At 45.9% G+C, this 17,521-nt stretch overlaps 1 protein-coding gene across 11 annotated transcripts in view; it reads right to left on the bottom strand.

Annotated features, from left to right (window-relative positions):
* TPM3 (tropomyosin 3) overlaps positions 1–17,521 on the bottom strand; it is a 28,530-nt gene that overhangs the window by 10,415 nt on the left and 594 nt on the right. Inside the window, exons 2-9 of one of the 11 annotated variants that reach the window (XM_014791904.2) lie at positions 17,218–17,343; positions 5,844–5,977; positions 4,466–4,583; positions 4,287–4,357; positions 3,560–3,635; positions 1,900–1,962; positions 1,397–1,466; positions 285–363 (exon numbers count right to left, since the gene is read on the bottom strand). In XM_014791904.2, coding sequence (XP_014647390.1) covers positions 285–363; positions 1,397–1,466; positions 1,900–1,962; positions 3,560–3,635; positions 4,287–4,357; positions 4,466–4,583; positions 5,844–5,977; positions 17,218–17,343 — 737 coding nt within the window. Of the gene's footprint in view, positions 1–280; positions 364–1,396; positions 1,467–1,899; positions 1,963–2,930; positions 3,007–3,559; positions 3,636–4,286; positions 4,358–4,465; positions 4,584–5,843; positions 5,978–11,908; positions 12,123–17,217; positions 17,344–17,521 lie in introns of those variants that run through there. The other 10 variants (XM_004436089.3, XM_004436085.3, XM_004436086.3 and 7 more) reach the window with 10 other exon arrangements.

Below are 17,521 nucleotides of genomic sequence, written 5' to 3'. Positions count from 1 at the left end.
CCCTTCTGAGAAGACTAAATTTGACAAACAAATAGAAAAATCATGGTGTCGTAAGGGACTATGAATAAAAAGTATAAAAATTACATGTAGATCAGGTTCTACCACTGATCCAAGATTAAATGCCTCCCCAGCTTTTGCCAAGAAGTAACCAGCACCAACGTTTTAAAGATAAGGGTAGAGATTCTAGTTTCCACAGGACAAAACCAAAGCACACTATGCACAGCCTGTACCCCCACCCACCCACAAGCCAAGGTCCCAGCCCCACTCTGCTGTCAGATAGTTACATAGAGGTCATGTCATTGAGGGCGTGGTCCAGCTCCTCGCTAATGGCCTTGTACTTCAGTTTCTGGGCATAGAGCTCATCTGGACAGGCACAGGAACCACAGGGAGGAACGAGGGGACAGAGTGAAAGGTATCAGAAGCAGATGAAGAGAGGGAATCATTAGAAATTAGGGAAAGTGTGACCATGGGTCTCATACCACAGTTAGGAGAACATCTATACTGGCAGCTATGACTGCCCATTTTCAGATCCACTGTCCCCCAGGACCACTGGACTTCTTGACACCTCTAATCAATTGCAGCAAGGGTTGAGAACCTGGGCACAGTCATGACTAGAAATTCCTATTACCAAAGGTACTCAAGAGGATACCACTCCCACTCAGTTAGCCCAATTCCTAGCAGTGGTAATGCTTAATTTAACAAAAAAAGAAAAAGGAGAAAGTACACATTAATGTTCAGACATTTCTCTACCTACCAAGCATGACCAGTATTCTTGGCCACTTTGCTCTACAGCTTGCCTCCCCAAACTCTCCCGAAGTAAGACTATTCTGCCACAGAGAGCATGCCAAAAGAGCATATGTCAGAGTTCTCAGAGCAAAGTACACTTTCCCTTGTTAGGATGAACACAGTTGCCAAATTGTGGGGACAGGAAATATTTAGAAAGCCCTGGCATTGGTCAACTCTAAGATGTGGTTATTCCACAGCTGTGTCTCTTGGAGAGGTCCCCCACAACTAGAGTGGTGAAGAGGATTGGCAAAAGTAGCCATGGGGTGACACATGTTCTTGTTGCCTTCTGAAAGTATAGCTACAATTTCAATCCAGAGACCAAAGATTTAAGATTACTAAATTGGAGGTAAATGCAGCCACTAACAGTCTCCTCCAAGGGAAGAATGTAAATTCCAGAAAATTAGGTAAAGTCTTATTAAAGGAAAAGATTAAATGTGAAAATCCAATTCTAGGGTTTGACCCACTCCACGTAGCTGTGGCATAGGACAGGGTACAGGATGCACGCCAAGTCACTACCAACTCCCTTTGGTGTGCAGGGAAAGAGGTTAACCATCAATGGGCAAGGTCTTCCTCTTTATTCTCTATTTTATCCCTCTCCCAGGCTCCATACCTTCCAAATCATCAATTGTCTTTTCCAGCTTGGCTACCGATCTCTCAGCAAACTCAGCACGGGTCTCTGCCTGAGGGAAATATGAAACCGGTCACAATCAGAGATGAACAACACAAATAAGAGAAGGATCTCTATTTCTTCCACCTTCTACTTCTACACCTTTCAGAACCAAAGCCAGCTAGTCTAAGTCTACACTAAAGTCTTTTTTTTTTTTGGATTTTTTCTTTTTTTTTTTTTAATTAATTAATTAATTAATTTATTTTTCCCCCAAAGCCCCAGTAGATAGTTCTGTCATAGCTGCACATCCTTCTAGTTGCTGTATGTGGGATGCGGCCTCAGCATGGCTGGAGAAGCAGTGCATCAGTGTGCGCCCGGGATCCGAACCCAGGCCGCCAGCAGCGGAGTTCGTGCACTTCACTGCTAAGCCACGGGGCCGGCCCTACACTAACGTCTTATATACCTCTATATGTTTTGGGTCTTTCCCTATAATCTCCTCAGCTCACCTCCTTGAGTTTATCAGTAAGAATCTTGATCTCTTCCTCATATTTGTCTTCTTTTTGAGAGTACTGTAAGAGAAGTAGAACAAAAACTTCAGAGTAGAAATTACTCACACAGACAATACACCCCACAAACACACACACACATTTAATCTTACAATGAATATCCTCTTCTTGGATTTAACATACTGAATGGTCCATGAGAAAGAGCAAGGCCTGTTTCTGGACAACAGGTCCTTAAAATTCACAAATCAATGTCCTCAGAGCCATGATACCGTCAGATTAGAATCCTCTAGGACCTTTATTTTTTTTTATTTTTTTTATTTTTTTATTTTTTGTGAGGAGATCAGCCCTGTGCTAACATCCGCCAATCCTCCTCTTTTTTTTGCTGAGGAAGACGGCCCTGGGCTAACATGTGTGCCCATCTTCCTCCACTTTATATGGGACGCCGCCACAGCATGGCTTGCCAAGCAGTGCGTCGGTGCGCGCCCGGGATCCGAACCAGCGAACCCCGGGCCGCCGCAGTGGAGCGCGCACACCCAACCGCTTGCGCCACCGGGCCGGCCCCAAGGACCTTTATTTTTAAAGTGGACCTATGCTTTGATCTTATTTAGATCAACCCGGAGCTATTTTCCCTTCCTTCTGCTTAACGAGTAGGTGTAGTGACACCCTAAGGCCACAAGGCTAAAACAGTCCTCCATGATGGTAAAGACAAGTCATCCATCTTGTTTGCTCATTAGGTCTCAGATCTGATGCTAGAAAACCTGTTAGGACCCATGATTACAGCCATTCAGCATAGCAGTATCAGCCTGAGGAGAACTTGAGCCTAGGCACCTGAGACCACGAAGTTATTTTAACTAAAGCAATCAAAGTGCACAGAAATTAGCATTAAACCCAAAATCTGGATAGAGGGTAGGTGGGTTGGAAGAGGATACTTCTCACTGGATTATATAAGGAATGGGTTTTTCCAGTCTATCATCAAGGGCAGGGCTGGGGCCAGGCCCCAAAGCCTGTCACTTTCACATACCAGCCCCTACCTTCTCCGCCTGAGCCTCAAGAGACTTGAGGTTGTTGGTGACATTCTTCAGCTCCTCCTCCAGCTCAGAACACTTACTGTGAATATTTTAAACACCGCAGGAGAGGAAAGGGGAAGAAGAGAATAAAAAAAAAGGGAGAGAGATACACAGACATGAATTGAACCTATATGTAGAGAGAATTGGAAGGCATACTGGGGAAAAGAGAAGTTCTCAGATAATCTGAGCAAGCATCAACCCTCCTCCCTCTACCACAGAACATGTCAGGAGCTGGACCCTCCTGGGCTGGGACTCAGCATGTTTGGATACTAATAAAGAAAACACTTGAGAGAAATCACTACCAGGCATAAGTGATAACTGCTACCTGGGGTGGAGGTGGGAACGGATGTCCAACCCAAATAGTCCCCCAAATCACCCAAAGGAAGGAGAGACCCTGTGGAGAAGCAGTGAAGCAACTAGCAAAGAGGAGATGAAAGATGCCAAGTGGGTGGAAGAGAATGGAGCATTCCACGAAGAGATGAGAAAGCACTCAACAAATCAACCAGTGGAGGGGAGGCAGCTGCAAAACAAAAACAAAACAAAACAAAACCACACCATCCATATAACCTCTCCGTGGGTTTAATGGTTAGTACCTTTTCTTCAGCAGCACTCAGACACTTCAGGTTCTGGTCCATCAGTCTGATCTGCTCATCCATCTCTCGGCAACGGCTGTTAGTGATAGTCACAGGGATCGCACAAGCCAGGTTGTGGGGAGGGAGAAAGGTCAAAAAGGAACACAGCAAGAAAACAAGCAGCAAAACGAAAAAAAAAAAAAAAAAAAAAATTCAAAAAATGGGAAGAAAACACCACCATGGTCATGATATGTCATGTCTGGGAGAGAAAAGCACAAATATATATGCAACAGCACTGACTTTGTTATACAAGGCCCAGAAGGTGCCAGCAGGGGAGCAGTTCATGTCTGCCCCTACCCTAAAGTTCCCCAGCCGAATGGCAAAGTGGTAAAAACAGAGACAGATCTGAAGTCAGTACAGCCACTTCAATGCCTCAAGGAGAAACTGACCCCAGGTGGATGGTCCCAGCAGGGCCTTCCAGTTAACGGTTCACCATATATTAGTCTTTATTTTCCCTCAATTTGCAAACCCTCCCTACAAGAGATAAGGAAGCCTCATTGGTCACTAGTCAAGAGAGTAAGAAAAGCCCCAACCCATTCTTAGGGCCTAAAAAAGCACTATAGATGATGCCCACTCTCTAGGCCCTGTTTAACAAGGTTGAAGGAATGCTAGTTTATTCACATTAGTGCCCAAGCCAAAGGGGAAGGGGCAGAATGGTATGGCAAGATTTGGTGAGCAAGATACTCACGACTCTGCCAGCTCAGCTCGTTCCTCTGTGCGCTCCAAGTCCCCCTCAATAATCACCAACTTACGAGCCACCTATGGGAGAAGACCCAGGTATGAAGCAAAGGAGCCATTTCCAACTCATGATTCTTTTCAGAGGCCCAACGTCACTGAAGAGAGAGGGACAAACAAAAGGTGCCTTACCTCTTCATACTTCCTATCTGCCTCTTCTGCGATGTGCTTAGCTTCTTTGAGTTGGATTTCCTGGAGTTCCATCTTTTCTTCATCTTTTAAGGCTCGGTTTTCAATAACCTTCATACCTCTGCCAAAAACAGTAAGGACAAATGTGGCACTGACACCCTGAGAAGTCTGTCATCAGCTCCACTCCAAGGGACTCAGAATTAAACCTTTTAAAGCCCATTCCTCTTTGCTTGCCACTCAAAAAGAATTCCCATAGCACTTCCCCCACCTTAGTTTAATTGTTTTGTTTAAAACCTTTTCTTATAAAAATAACACACTTATTAAGAAATATTGAACTGTATAGTGTAACAGCATAAATCAAAAAATGTCTCCCCACTTCCTGTCCTGCCCATCAGAGGCAGGACATTCATAATCTCATTCATAATCCTTCCAGATATGTGTTTTACATAGACAAAATGTAAAAAAAAATCTCATCCCCATTTGCCCACTCCAAAGGAATCATATACTGCACTGCTCTGCAACTTGTTTTCCTCACTTTCTATAATCTGGACACTACTCTGTAACAATATACACATAGCTGTCATATTCACAGCTGCACTGTGTTAATGTACTCCCAATAGGGCATTTTTGATTCTGAAAAGCCTTAGTTTGATCCCATGCAAGCCGTCACACACCTTTGTTCTAGTTTAACTCACATGTGGCAAGGAGCCAATTGGCTACTTTCAACAAAGATGAGCTGTGATTTGGTTCAAGGACTGTGGTTCTCAACCCTGGGCACACATTAAAATTACTGGAGGAACTTTAAAAACATCAATGCCCAGGCCCCTCTCATAATGGATTCTAATTGATCTGGGGTGCGATCCAGGCATTCTGATATTTTTAAACTCCCAAATGATCCCCACCCCCCTATTCCCATGATTCTAATAGTACAGCCATGGTTGGGAGAGCTTATTAAAATACTGATTGCTGGGCTCCACCGCTAGAGTTTCTGATTCATAGATCAAGGGCAGGGGCTGAGAATTTGCATTTCTACCAAGTTCCCAGGTGCTGCTGGTCTGGGACTTCACTTGGAGAACCACTGCTTTAGGAGCTTTAGGGGGACTAATCCACAAACAAGTTTACAATTCAGTACGTGGAGGCTGTCCTGGTGACCCCATTTAAGGATCATTAGTTCAATTTATAGAGAAACATCAATTACAAAAGGGTCACAGGGTCCAAGTAATCCTTACTTTGTCTGTCTTCAAGTGGAGAGAATATGCAGAACAGAAGGAAGAAGATCCTGTAAGATGGGTTACTGCTTTTAAAAACAGGTCTATAAGGAAATCTTCATCAGAGCCATTATGAACTTTTGAAATCCACACCATCAGGCCCCTCTACACACCTCTCGCTCTCATCAGCAGCTTTCTCAGCTTCCTCCAGCTTTTGCAGGGCAGTGGCCAGGCGCTCCTGAGCACGGTCCAGCTCCTCTTCAACCAGCTGGATCCGACGGTTCAAGGAGGCCACCTCAGCCTCAGCCTGTGTTTGAATGCAAGAATGGAAAAAGGAAGCAGAGGTATGGTGAAAAGAAGTAGAACTAGGACGGTAAAATTGGGGTTGACTACCATGAGGAAGCCAGAATCTAGCAGGGTAGAACCTGTCTTAGCTCAGAAGTATGTAAGATCTAGCAGATATGATTATATATAGTTCCTCCCTTTCCCATCAACAAACTCCCATATGTTCCACAGGAAGAGTGTTTTAAAACTCAGTTCCTTGCCCAGCCCAGTGTCAGTTAGTACCACCCCCTTTCTGGACTCAGTTCAAATTCCTGAACATACTAGTGTCAGGAAAGGCAGCCACTGAAGGGTTCCTTCTGCCTGAGCTCTGGCTTAGAGGTGTGCCTCACTCTACGGCAACTTTCTTATAAGCGTCTCATAAAGTGGAAAAATAAATAAGCAAGGTCTCTTAAAGAGGGAATCTTGGATTATCTATTAATTTGTTGCTTAACTCAAGTTGTTAACTCTTTGATCACTTTACCCTAATACACCAGGAGGATGACTAGCCAAGAGAATAATGTTTTCCAGAATAACCTCCCAGATCAGAAAGCAAAAGGATGGAACATTGGGATACCCACTCCCCATCCCTAGAACTTGCTCCCCATCCCACACCTTTTCCAAGTTGACAACAAGGAACTTCTTCTGACTAAAGTTATCTGCTTTGATGACATTACCAAAAAAAAAACCAACAACAAACAACTGGGGGAAGAATAGAAGGTTTCCTTCATGCCCACCACTCTTCCTCCAAATTTCTGAATTGTGACTCCTTTCTATTCCTCTAGTCACCCCTTAGCCTCATCCTCCAGTACAGCTTAGGACAGTCCTCTGCCTGGCCTCTACCCCACAATAAAGCACAAGCTAGAGGTAATCCCATGCCTCCTCCTTGGCAATGGAATAAGAAACAAGAAAAGGAGGTAGCCCATGTGTGGATTAATTCTACTGGTGGAAAAGCCTCCCTTTTATGACTGCCTGTGCCCTCTCCACACCTTTACTGGTGGCAAGTACGCTGACTGCCACAACCATACAAGAATTTAATCTGCCCTGCACACTACCCAGTTCAGATGCTTATCCAAGTGCTTGGTAAACACGATCTCTCTTCTACAGCCCAGACTGTGCCTGAATTCTATTACCCTGATTTCTTCCTGGCAGTCAGGGGTGGGGGCAGCTATAGAAATAATTTGGGCCACCAGCCCCTATGGGGAGGGTATAGCCCCAAAGACTCCTGCTAACAATCAGGTTATTTGGCACAAAAATTTCCAAATAGAAACATGGGAGGTTCAAGGGACTTGGGTGGCTGGGGCTATATAACCACTGACCTACAGGAAAAGAAAATTGAGAAGTCTACATAACATAAGCCGAAATTACTAAGAAACCGTTTGTGTCTCTAACTACACTAATTCAAAATGGCACAAAGACAAGTATTCTCTGGTTCAGTCTCTTCCAGGAAAACAGATGTCCCCTAGGACAACACCCACTTCACCTCACAAGCTCAAAAAGGCCGACAGGTCAAGATTACGAGAACAAGTCAGGCCATCAGGCAAGAACTATGAAACACTGCCAGGACAATGATTTACCCCACCCACCTCCCCCTTCAAATGCCTAGAACTAAAAAAACGAAGAATGGAACCAGATTCCGAGGAAGGTCATGAAATCTAAGTCTCCATCCAGCTCACCAGTAGTTACCCAAATGGAGTAGAAGATAACAGGCTATGGGGGCGGGGGTGTACAGTTTCCATGACAACAAGCTGGCTCAGGCAGTTTCTCCCACAAATCAGCATTTACAATAGAATTCTTCGCAAGGCTGAAAAGGGAGGAGGAGAAAACACATCTTGGTGCCCAAGAGCATGCGCACATTGAACAAGCCTGTATCAAAAGCAGAACCCATCACGGGAGTCCCAGCAAAAGCTTCAGAGACCCCGTGGCAGAAGGCGGGAGGGCAGTCACTGTTCTCTTTTTTTTCCTCCCACAGAGGATCAGTTCTCTTTATAATGAAACAAAAGCTTCCAGAATCAAGATCTGTTTCTATGTTTAAAGGAATAAGGGGGGCCGGCCCCGTGGCTTAGCGGTTAAGTGCGCGCGCTCTGATGCTGGCGGCCCGGGTTCGGATCCCGGGAGCGCCCCAAGGCACCACTTCTCCGTCCAACGCGAGGCCGAGTCCCACGTACAGCAACTAGAAGGATGTGAACCTATGACGTACAACTATCTACTGGGGCTTTGGGGGGAAAAAACTGAATAAATAAAATCTTTAAAGGAATAAGGGAAGACACTTGACCTTTCCTTCAAGCTAGAACCTATGTACAATGCCTGTCCCTTTCAGGTTAATCAAGTCAAACCAAGAGATTGAGTGGGACTAACTTCTGCAAACCAGAATGGGAAGCAGGGCCCCAGGAAACATTTACCTTTATGCTATTTTAACCACCCTAGGTTTAGCATGCCCAGATGTAGTTTTGATCTTTCAGCCCACCCGCCTCTGCCCAGCTTGGAGGATACACTCTGAGTTCTTCCTTCAGGTAATAATAGGATTCTCCACTGTCCAGGAAGCAAAGATCCCAAGGCAGGTAGGGGGAACACAGCAGCAATTCAGTCACATTAGAAGATGGCTGACAACAGCTTCAGCTATGAAATGAGTTTGGTTTAAATGCTACCATTCTCCACACCGAAGAGATTTCCCAAGCACGCCACACCCCTCAGGGCAAGAAAGTGACAGGGCACTGGTGCTGGGAGGCAGATCAGGGCCAAGACAGAAGGGCATGAGCCTAAATCTTGCATTCTACTTCTCTGGGGTTTCTGTTTTTAGACAAAAGCCACAGATGAAATTCAAAGGAAACGAGTAATGGAAAAGTTAGGCTTGAGCCCTGTGAGTAAATGACTGCTTCAGTTCCTGTGTTCACAAATGTATCTACCCAGGGAGATACTGTGTCCTTGGGGACTTTAAATTTCACCAAGGGGGAGGCAGGGAATAGAGCTTTCTGCCCCAGAGTAAACAAAGGTGGAGTCTAAGGTAGGCACTCAGAGCAAAGGGCTATTTGCCTCTCCCCTCCGAATGTGTGCTGGTGCGAGGGGAAGAAAAGGTAATCAGCAGGAAAGCAAAACTAAACCAAAGAAAGGTGATAAAACCTGTTGCTTAGTCCTCCAGATCCCACAAATAGGAGGGAGCCACACAACACTGAGACATCCTAGGCCCCTCCAGAAACTAGGAATTCGGGAATAAGGCCAGAATCAAAACTGCTGTTCAAAGCCCACTCACTCCCTCAACAGTACTTCTAAATTTTTTAGACCAGAAAAAAAGAAAAAGAGAGAAATGCCAGGTGGAGGTAAGAGAGAGGTATTAAAAACAGATAAATTGAACTGTACACTAAAAATGGTTGAAATGGTAAATTTTTATGTTATGTGTATTTTTACCACCACCACCACCACAAAAAACAGATAAGGAAAAAGACTGCATTTAAATATCATGTTGCCATCTGTTAAGCTTTAGCAAGAAGTGCAAAGGAGATTCAAAATCAAAAGTGGATTTGACAAGGTGCTATATTATAAAAGGTCAGTCTCCACGCCAAAAGCAGAAAAGAAAGATGAATCCCAGAACAACTCCAGAGTCTCAACTTTGGACCCATCCAGCTTCCCAACAAGTGTTGGATGTTCACACAAAGCAACCAGAAAAATAATTAAGCGACAATCCCACTAACAGCACGCGATACCATCAGGGAGTGCTGAGCTTCCGGCCCCAGAGGGAGGAGCCTGCAAAACCCACATTCCAGAATGCCCTAAGAGGATAACAGGTAGCCCAGGCGACCCCTCCCTTCCCACGGGTGTCTCCTCCTCAGGAAGGGTTCAAAGTTCACTAGAATAGAAAGTCAAAAGATTAGGCTCCCTCAAGCTGGGGAGTAGAAGATATTGGTTTCATCAATATTTAACTATCACCCTACTTCCCCATCTGAGGTCTTCCTCACTCGACCTCAGCTCAGTAAGCAAATCTGCAGGCCCTGAGGGAGTAGCTCAAGAAACATCTGAAGCTGTTCATTCTGCTGCCTAGCACCCCAGAGTCAGCAAGGTGGGAAAAAAAGGAACCATATTTTTCTGCAAGGAAAATTACCAAATCCTGGGGGGTGTGGAGGGCAATGTGACATCATGTGCCCTAGAACTATTCCTAGGATGCACATACTTAAACTTTGAGCCTAAGACTCTGCAGCTCAACACATGGCTAGTTCCTTCAGCCATCCTCTGTCTTCTCCTTTAAGGGAATCCGGTCTCCAGAACAAAGGAAATGAGAAAGTGTCACTAGTCATAAAGAGTCACCCAGCCAGTCCATCTCACTTGAATTGATAAATTAGAAGTTACCGGCATAATGAACAGAGGAAAAATCCACTGAGAAAGAGGTGACTGAGGAAGACAAGCTCCCAGCATTTCCACGTCCAGTTATAAAAAGAAATGAGTATTCTAACAACCTTTAAGTAAGTATTAAGCTGGTGGGCAACCGCCATACCCCTTTCCCCCCAAAACATTAATTCTCAGCCACTCCCCAGAGGAGCAGCCAAAAAGGAAAAAAAAAAAAAAAAAAAAAAAACTTACCAAGGGAAAGAACAACAAGGAATACCAATAACCCACAAGAGTTCTTTCATTAGGTCTCAAATTTTAGCAACTGTTACTTTCCTCTCCAGCCTCAAGAGCCTCCAAAACCAAAGCCTCAACTTAGGAGATCAGCTCCACCCACTAGACTGCACCCTAGACCTTGGAAAATCTTATGGCTTACTAAAACTAGTCGACCACTTCGAAACAGAAAGCAGTTTCAAGAATCACCATTCATTCCATCAACATTTTATGTTCCAAGTTTCAGTTGAACAAATATTTAATGAACTTAAAAAAAAAAAAAAAGACACTGGTGGATGATAATTGGGAAAGTAGCGGAGTAACATCACTAGAGGTCCCTCGGGACTCATTATTCTGTCTCTATCAACTACATTGCCTGGTCAACCAGAAACCTTGACAGAAATTGGCACTAGTTCATCCGACTCTCTGCCAGATACACTCGCTTATCAGTTCTGCTTGGAAGTGTTCTTAACTGGTTCAGCTTGCAGTGATCACACTTCAGCAATAAAGGCCTGAATCTGGCAGAAAGTTTCTGCTTTCCAGGTCATCATGGATAGACCCAGACAAGTTTTGTTGCCTCCTACATTTGCATTAACATGGGGAGTGAAAATACCATCTCCTCCCCTCCGCTTCACGTGCATTGAGAGAGTGGGTTTAGCAGTTGCATGGGCTCCCCGTAAGAGGAAAGGGCCCCAGGCCGGAGGACGGGAGGCGGTGCTGTGGCCTCAACCTCCTCCAGGGAGGGCACCGCGCTTCCTCTCAGTCGACTGCTGCCTCATTTCCTGAGCAGGAGGAGGGAGCGGAAAAGCCGCCAGCAGGCCAGGCCGGGGGCTTTCCGGCGGTTCCCACCCCCCACCCTCCACCCTCTCACACTAAGTTCAGCCCTGCCCCTCCCAGACCAGAGAAGCACCCACCTACTCTTACCCCTTGGGCCGGAAACCTCAAAAGAGCAAAGCCTCCGCCCCCCCGCCCCAGTTCATGGGGAAGTGGGGGAGGGAGAGGCCGCTGAGCCCCTCCCCCGGCCGCGCCCGGCTCCGAGGGACTGAATGAATGGGCTGGGAGAAAAGAGGAGGAGAAAAACCACTCCCCAGATCCCGTGGGGCTCAATTCCTTCAAAGGTAAAGCCTACTCGGCCGAGCGCCCATTCCCCTCTCGCCCGCTTGATGTCCAAACGAAGCTAAGCCCCACCCATCCTCCAGACTTCAACTTCATCTCTGAGTCTGTCGGCCCCCTCAGTACTGTGCTCCATCGCAAAAAAAGGGACCCAGTCCGGGGTCCCGGCTACTCCAGCACCTGCCCCTCCCTCAAGCGCCTCGCCCTCTCGTACCTGTTCCCGGGCCCGCCTTTCTCCCTCCACTTCCCGCTGGAGGCGCTCGGCCCTCTCCTCTGCATCATCGGCCTGCTGCTGCAGAACCTGAATCTTACGCTTCACCGCCTCGATGGTGGTGGTCCCGGCCATGGTGCCCACCCAGCTCCTGCTCGCGCTCGGAATCCTGCCTCCTCCGCTCGGCGTTGCAGCCGCCTCTCACCCCTACTTCCGCCTGCTCCGCCCTGAAATACCGGAACTCACCCACCCGCCCGGATGTGACGCCACGGCCGCCGCGCCCTCCCACCGCCAGGCAGGCGGGAAGGCTGTCCACTGGAGGGAGACCGGCGGCGGGGAGCGAGGGGCGGGCCCTCGCAGTCGCCCTAGGCGACGGCTCCCGGCCTTTCCCTTGGGCCAGTAAAGGGGGGCGGGGTTGGGAAGAGGGAGGGCTACCATGGTTACCAGAAGGCGCGTGTGGTCTAGCCTCTCCCGCTAGGCAGGCTGCCACAATGGTTGGCCTACAAGTAGTATGCCGCCCTTACACTCCCGCAGTTGACCCCTCACTCTCCCAATGCTCACCCGCCACCACCTACCCGCTAGGGTACCTGGTGTCGTCTCTACAAGATAAACATCCTACAAGCCTCTGCTTCCACCCACACACACAGGCACCAAAACCAGGTGTTAAGAAAAGCCTAGACTTTCTGGGCCTCATCTTCAAAAGAATTCCACTCTGCAGCCTCCTCTCAAAGTCTGCTCAGGTAGGTTCTCTCCCATCTCCTGAAAGTCAATGAAGAGAATTAGGGGGTGAAGAGATGGGCAGGTTGGTAAAGTTCTCATTCTATTTGGCATCAGTTATGAACTTGTGTTCTACTTAGAATACTGGTCTTTTCTCCTGTTTTGTGTGTGTGTGTGTGTGTGTGTGAGGAAGATCAGCCCTGAGCTAACATACATGCCAATCCTCCTCTTTTTGCTGAGGAAGACCGGTCCTGAGCTAACATCTATTGCCAATCCTCCTCCTTTTTTTCCCTCTTTTCTCCCCAAAGCCCCAGTAGATAGTTGTACGTCATAGTTGCACATCCCTCTAGTTGCTGTATGTGGGACGCCACCCGAGCGTGGCCAGACAAGTGGTGTGTCGGTGCGCGCCCGGGATTGGAACCCGGGCGGCCAGGAGCGGAGCGCGCGCACTTAACCGATAAGCCAGGGGGGGGCGCCTTCTGTTACTGTTGAGAGGCAGTATGCACTAGCGATTTACCAACCTACCAGCCCCTCCAAACCTTGAATGATTCGGGACTTGGTAATTAATCATTGCTTACAATTCCTTTTGTAGGTGAGGGAGATATCTTACACCCTCATTTCATCAGGAAAGAATCCTCTATTACGGACTGCTGTTACCAGATCCTTTGAGCAACAAACAAAGATATGCATGCCTGGAAAACTGTACTATGGAACTGAGCCTCCATTCTGTGTTATAACTTTCACCAATTTCACTGCCACTTCTGCTTCCAGGTACCCCAAGGAGCTATTTATGAGTTAGAAACTATCCCTACAGGCATTGCCATGCAGTATTTTTGGAAGCGCAGTAGTAAAGAGACTTGAGAATTTATCATCTTCCCTCTTATTTCTTTGTATTCCTCCCACTTTCCCAGTAAGTAATGGTAATAAATCTCGCCTCTGGTGTAACTCTCTTTTCTCCTAGAGAATTAGAGTGTGGGACAGAATTTAGAATTAATAATCCTAACCCCTGAAAGATGGGTAGGTAAGACAGATGCTGCCCTCAATGCCTAGTTCTGAGGACACTCCCTCCAGAGGCTCTGTCTTCCTATCTCCTTTTAGAAATACTAAACAATGAGACTATTCAGAGGAAACAACTCAGACAATAAGTAATTTGCTTGGTAGAGTAACCTACCTGTACACTTTGATTTTTTCCCCCAAGAATTGGGAAGGAAAAGCAGGGGTCAAAGCCTCAGGAAACTTTACCCTAATGGCCTAAGAATTTTTCCGACTCTCTGGGGAAGTCTGATCAGAGGGACTGTGGAAGCAGAAATGAGTCTGTCATCTGGGTGTTGATCAGCAGGGGGCACTGTTGCACCCTCACTTGCTCTAGTGAAGAAGATGACCTCATCTTAGACAAACCAAAGGGGTGTTGAGAACACCACTGCATTCCTGAGGCTGGTAGGTTTGAACAGATAATCTTCTCTTGATCCAGGGAAACAGGTGGATTGACTCCTGATAGCCTTTAAAAAAGCATGATGGATGGGCAGCAAGGGGCCCAGCACTATTGTTTTCCTGGTGACCAACAGTACAACAACATATCAACAGGTGTATATGTCCATCCCTGTCCCTCCTTCCCCCATCCTTCCCAACTCCTGTCCTTAAAAAAGGGTGTTATAATTCTATGTCCTACCCATTGCACTCCTCTTTCCCCTTGTTTTACTCTAAACAGTTTCTGATTTCATCTCGGATTGAAAGTACCTTAGATATGGTTGCACAAAAATGTGAATGTTCTTATGCCACTGAACTGTACACTTAAAAATGGTTAAAATGGCACATTTTATGTTATATATATTTTGCCACAATTTAAAAAAAAACAAAGGACCTTAGACAAACACAGGAGTAAAAAAATGAAGTTTGGACTGACCTTGCCATACCCTTGCCCTTTCTTTGTTCAAGCAATCCTCGCAAATCCTACGCTTTCCAGAAAGGCTTCTCAGATAACCAGAACTCTCTGTGTAAACATGCAGTTACTGACTGCCTCCTCCCTCTCTTCCCCTTATATCTACATCAAAGTAATATGCTCTGTCTACTTGTTTATTAATCTCAAGGGCAAAAGCTGAGCTGTGAACCTCCTTCATACTGGACAGAGCACCCTCCCCCCAAAGATGCATATATTATGTTGCTGATGACTCTGACCCTTGCTGTCTACTTTAAACCTTGTTGCCTCCTCCTTATTCAGTGCTTTTCCCAATTCCTATAGACATCCCACTTTCCTTCTTTGACCCGTTGAGGCAGGAGTCAGCAAACTTTTTCTGTAAAGGGCTGGATAGTAAATATTTTTGGCTTTGTGAGCCATAGGGTGTGGCAACTACTCCAGGTAGGGAGAAAGCCAGTAGACAATATGTAACTGAATGGGCATGGCAATGTTCCAGTAAAACTTTGTACAAAACCAGGCTGTGGCAAGATTTACCCCACAGGTGATAGTTTGCTGACTACTAAGCTTTGAGAAAACCTTTCTTCCTGCTTCCACCTTAACCAGGCCTAACAGATTTTTGCCTCCTGCCCACAACCTTCCTCTCCTATTTCTTGTTCTCCTACATATCTCTGAGGGTACTTATTGACTTGTTGGGAAAGCTAATAAGGGGGAGAGAAGTTGAGTGCATTTTTTTACCCACACATTACATATTTAAATGGTTTTTGTGGATTCCTATATAAATATGAGAAGCTTCTTTCAAATGAATATACTGAATAGACTCTGTCTAGGTGGGGGATGACACTGCATATGTGTGTGTGTGTGTGTGTGTGTGTGTGTGTAAAACAGCTTAGGACAGACAGAATCATCCCCAGGAAGTTCCTTTATCTTCCCAATGATATTGATATATTGTCTGGAGCCTCTATGTCATTCTTTGTCTCCCAAGATCTCAGGTTAGACTGGTTAGTTCTTTTCGTTGCTCCTGCAAACACTTCCTGAAGTCCACATAACTACTGTTTCAACCTAAGGACTTTCCCAGAGAGTTGTTACCCAACATCTCATAATACTGTTATTAACATGACATTGTTCCAGTTTGTGAAAACTTCTATCTCGATGCCTGTTTATTGGAACCAGAGAGCTCTATCCGCCTATACCTGGAATCTAAGTTAGGCAACTCCAGCAGGCCATCAGGCACTTGCCCAAAGCCCTGGGGGTAACCTGTGTTTTTTGCAGTTTTTCAAGAAGGAAGAATTAGTAGTTTGCAGTGGCCTAAACTTTTGGAAACTATGAATATATATAATGTGTATGATCCACTTTATGTCTCTGACCTCTGGCATGATATACTCAACAACCCTCACCACTTCCTGGGGCCACAGATAATGGGGGAAAGCCAAAAAGAAGATCAGAAACCTAACAGCAAAGAGGCCAAATGTGAGAATCCAAAAACATTTGTGAACGACCCACGTTGTCTCTCTAGCTATTTTCCAAAACCAAATGCTATTTTAAAAAATACATGTTCCACTTTTCCTATTAACTCAGTGCTAAGAACTGAATCTATTTCCATCAATACCAGGACATTCTTTTGTTGCTATTAAGATTCCTATGTTACTTTTCTTCCAAAAGTCTTTCCTATGTGGTCTCTCATTCATCTTTGTGATAAACTTCAAGGTTGAAGATGAAGGAAAGTAGGTGATTACTGGATAGCTTGAAGAAGAAAAGAGAATTTCATTTTTTTTTGGTGAGGAAGACCAGCCCTGAGCTAACATCCGATGCCAATCCTCCTCTTTTTGCTGAGGAAGATTGGCCCTAAGCTAACATCCATGACCATCTTCCTCTACTTTATATGGGACGCTGCGACAGCATGGCTTGACAAGCGGTACATCAGTGCATGCCCAGGATCCGAACCTGCGAACCCCAGGCCGCGCGAACTTAACCGCTGTGCCACCAGGCCGGCCCCGAGAATTTCATTTTCAAATGGGAAAATTCAGCCCTAGAGAAGCTGAGTAATTTCGTCAAGGTCACAGGGTAAGGTCTGGTGGTGATACCTTTACCCTCTAAGATTTCTTCTTATTTCTGTTATAGTCTATCATTCTAAGATCCTCTCTGCTGCCCTATGAGCAGTGCTTACTATGACATCTCTGTGGCATAAGGGCAAATGCCCACATTGGCCAAGACAAATAAACCCATGTAGGGCCAGCGTCAATGTGACCTCCTTTGTCCCATTGTGAAATCTGAGCTGACTTTGCTGGGCAGTTGAGAGATGAGAGTTTCTCTATTAATACACATATCTACGTGCCAAGCCTTGAAAGCTAAGAATGTGGCATGGGGGAGGAGGTGGGATAGATAAGTGATAGCAGTCTGGATTTGGAGTCCCCTCCCTTTGTTCAGGTCCTGGGAAAGATAATTAAATTCCTGGGTTGGGAGTGAGACAAAAATCAGAATTCTCCATGTCTTTAAAAAAGAAATTTATGCCATTACAAGGGTATGCCAACATGTGGTTATATGCAAAAATGTATAGGGGCATCTATGTCTGTGTTCTATGAATTTACTTTGTATATGTCCAAGTGTCTTTGGAATTTAGTCATAATAACATGAACATCTGTGTGTGTAGATTAACCCCACCCACCATCTTTCCAATACTCACATCAGCTGCCTTCTTCTCTGCCAGCTCCAGCTTCTCCTGGGCATCCTTCAAAGCTTCAGAATACTTGTCCAGCTCATCTTCTGTCCCTTTCAGCTTCTTCTGCATGGCTGCCAGCTCATCTTCCAGCTATAGGAGCCCCAAGAATCACACACAAAACATACTGTACACAACAGTGCAGGCTCAGACCCTGGGCTCTTGAGACAGACCCCTGAGCCCAACCTTTATGTTACCATCCCCCAGAGAGACATACCTTCTCCCCAGTCACTTCTAGCCAACTGCTCCAGGAGTTATGCTATGTCCTTGG

Source organism: Ceratotherium simum, chromosome 2 (genome assembly GCF_057802395.1).
Source record: "Ceratotherium simum simum isolate JZ-2026a chromosome 2, ASM5780239v1, whole genome shotgun sequence".
Taxonomy (NCBI): domain Eukaryota; kingdom Metazoa; phylum Chordata; class Mammalia; order Perissodactyla; family Rhinocerotidae; genus Ceratotherium; species Ceratotherium simum.
Note: the sequence above shows the minus strand (reverse complement) of the source record. Positions and strands in the feature narration are given on the sequence as shown.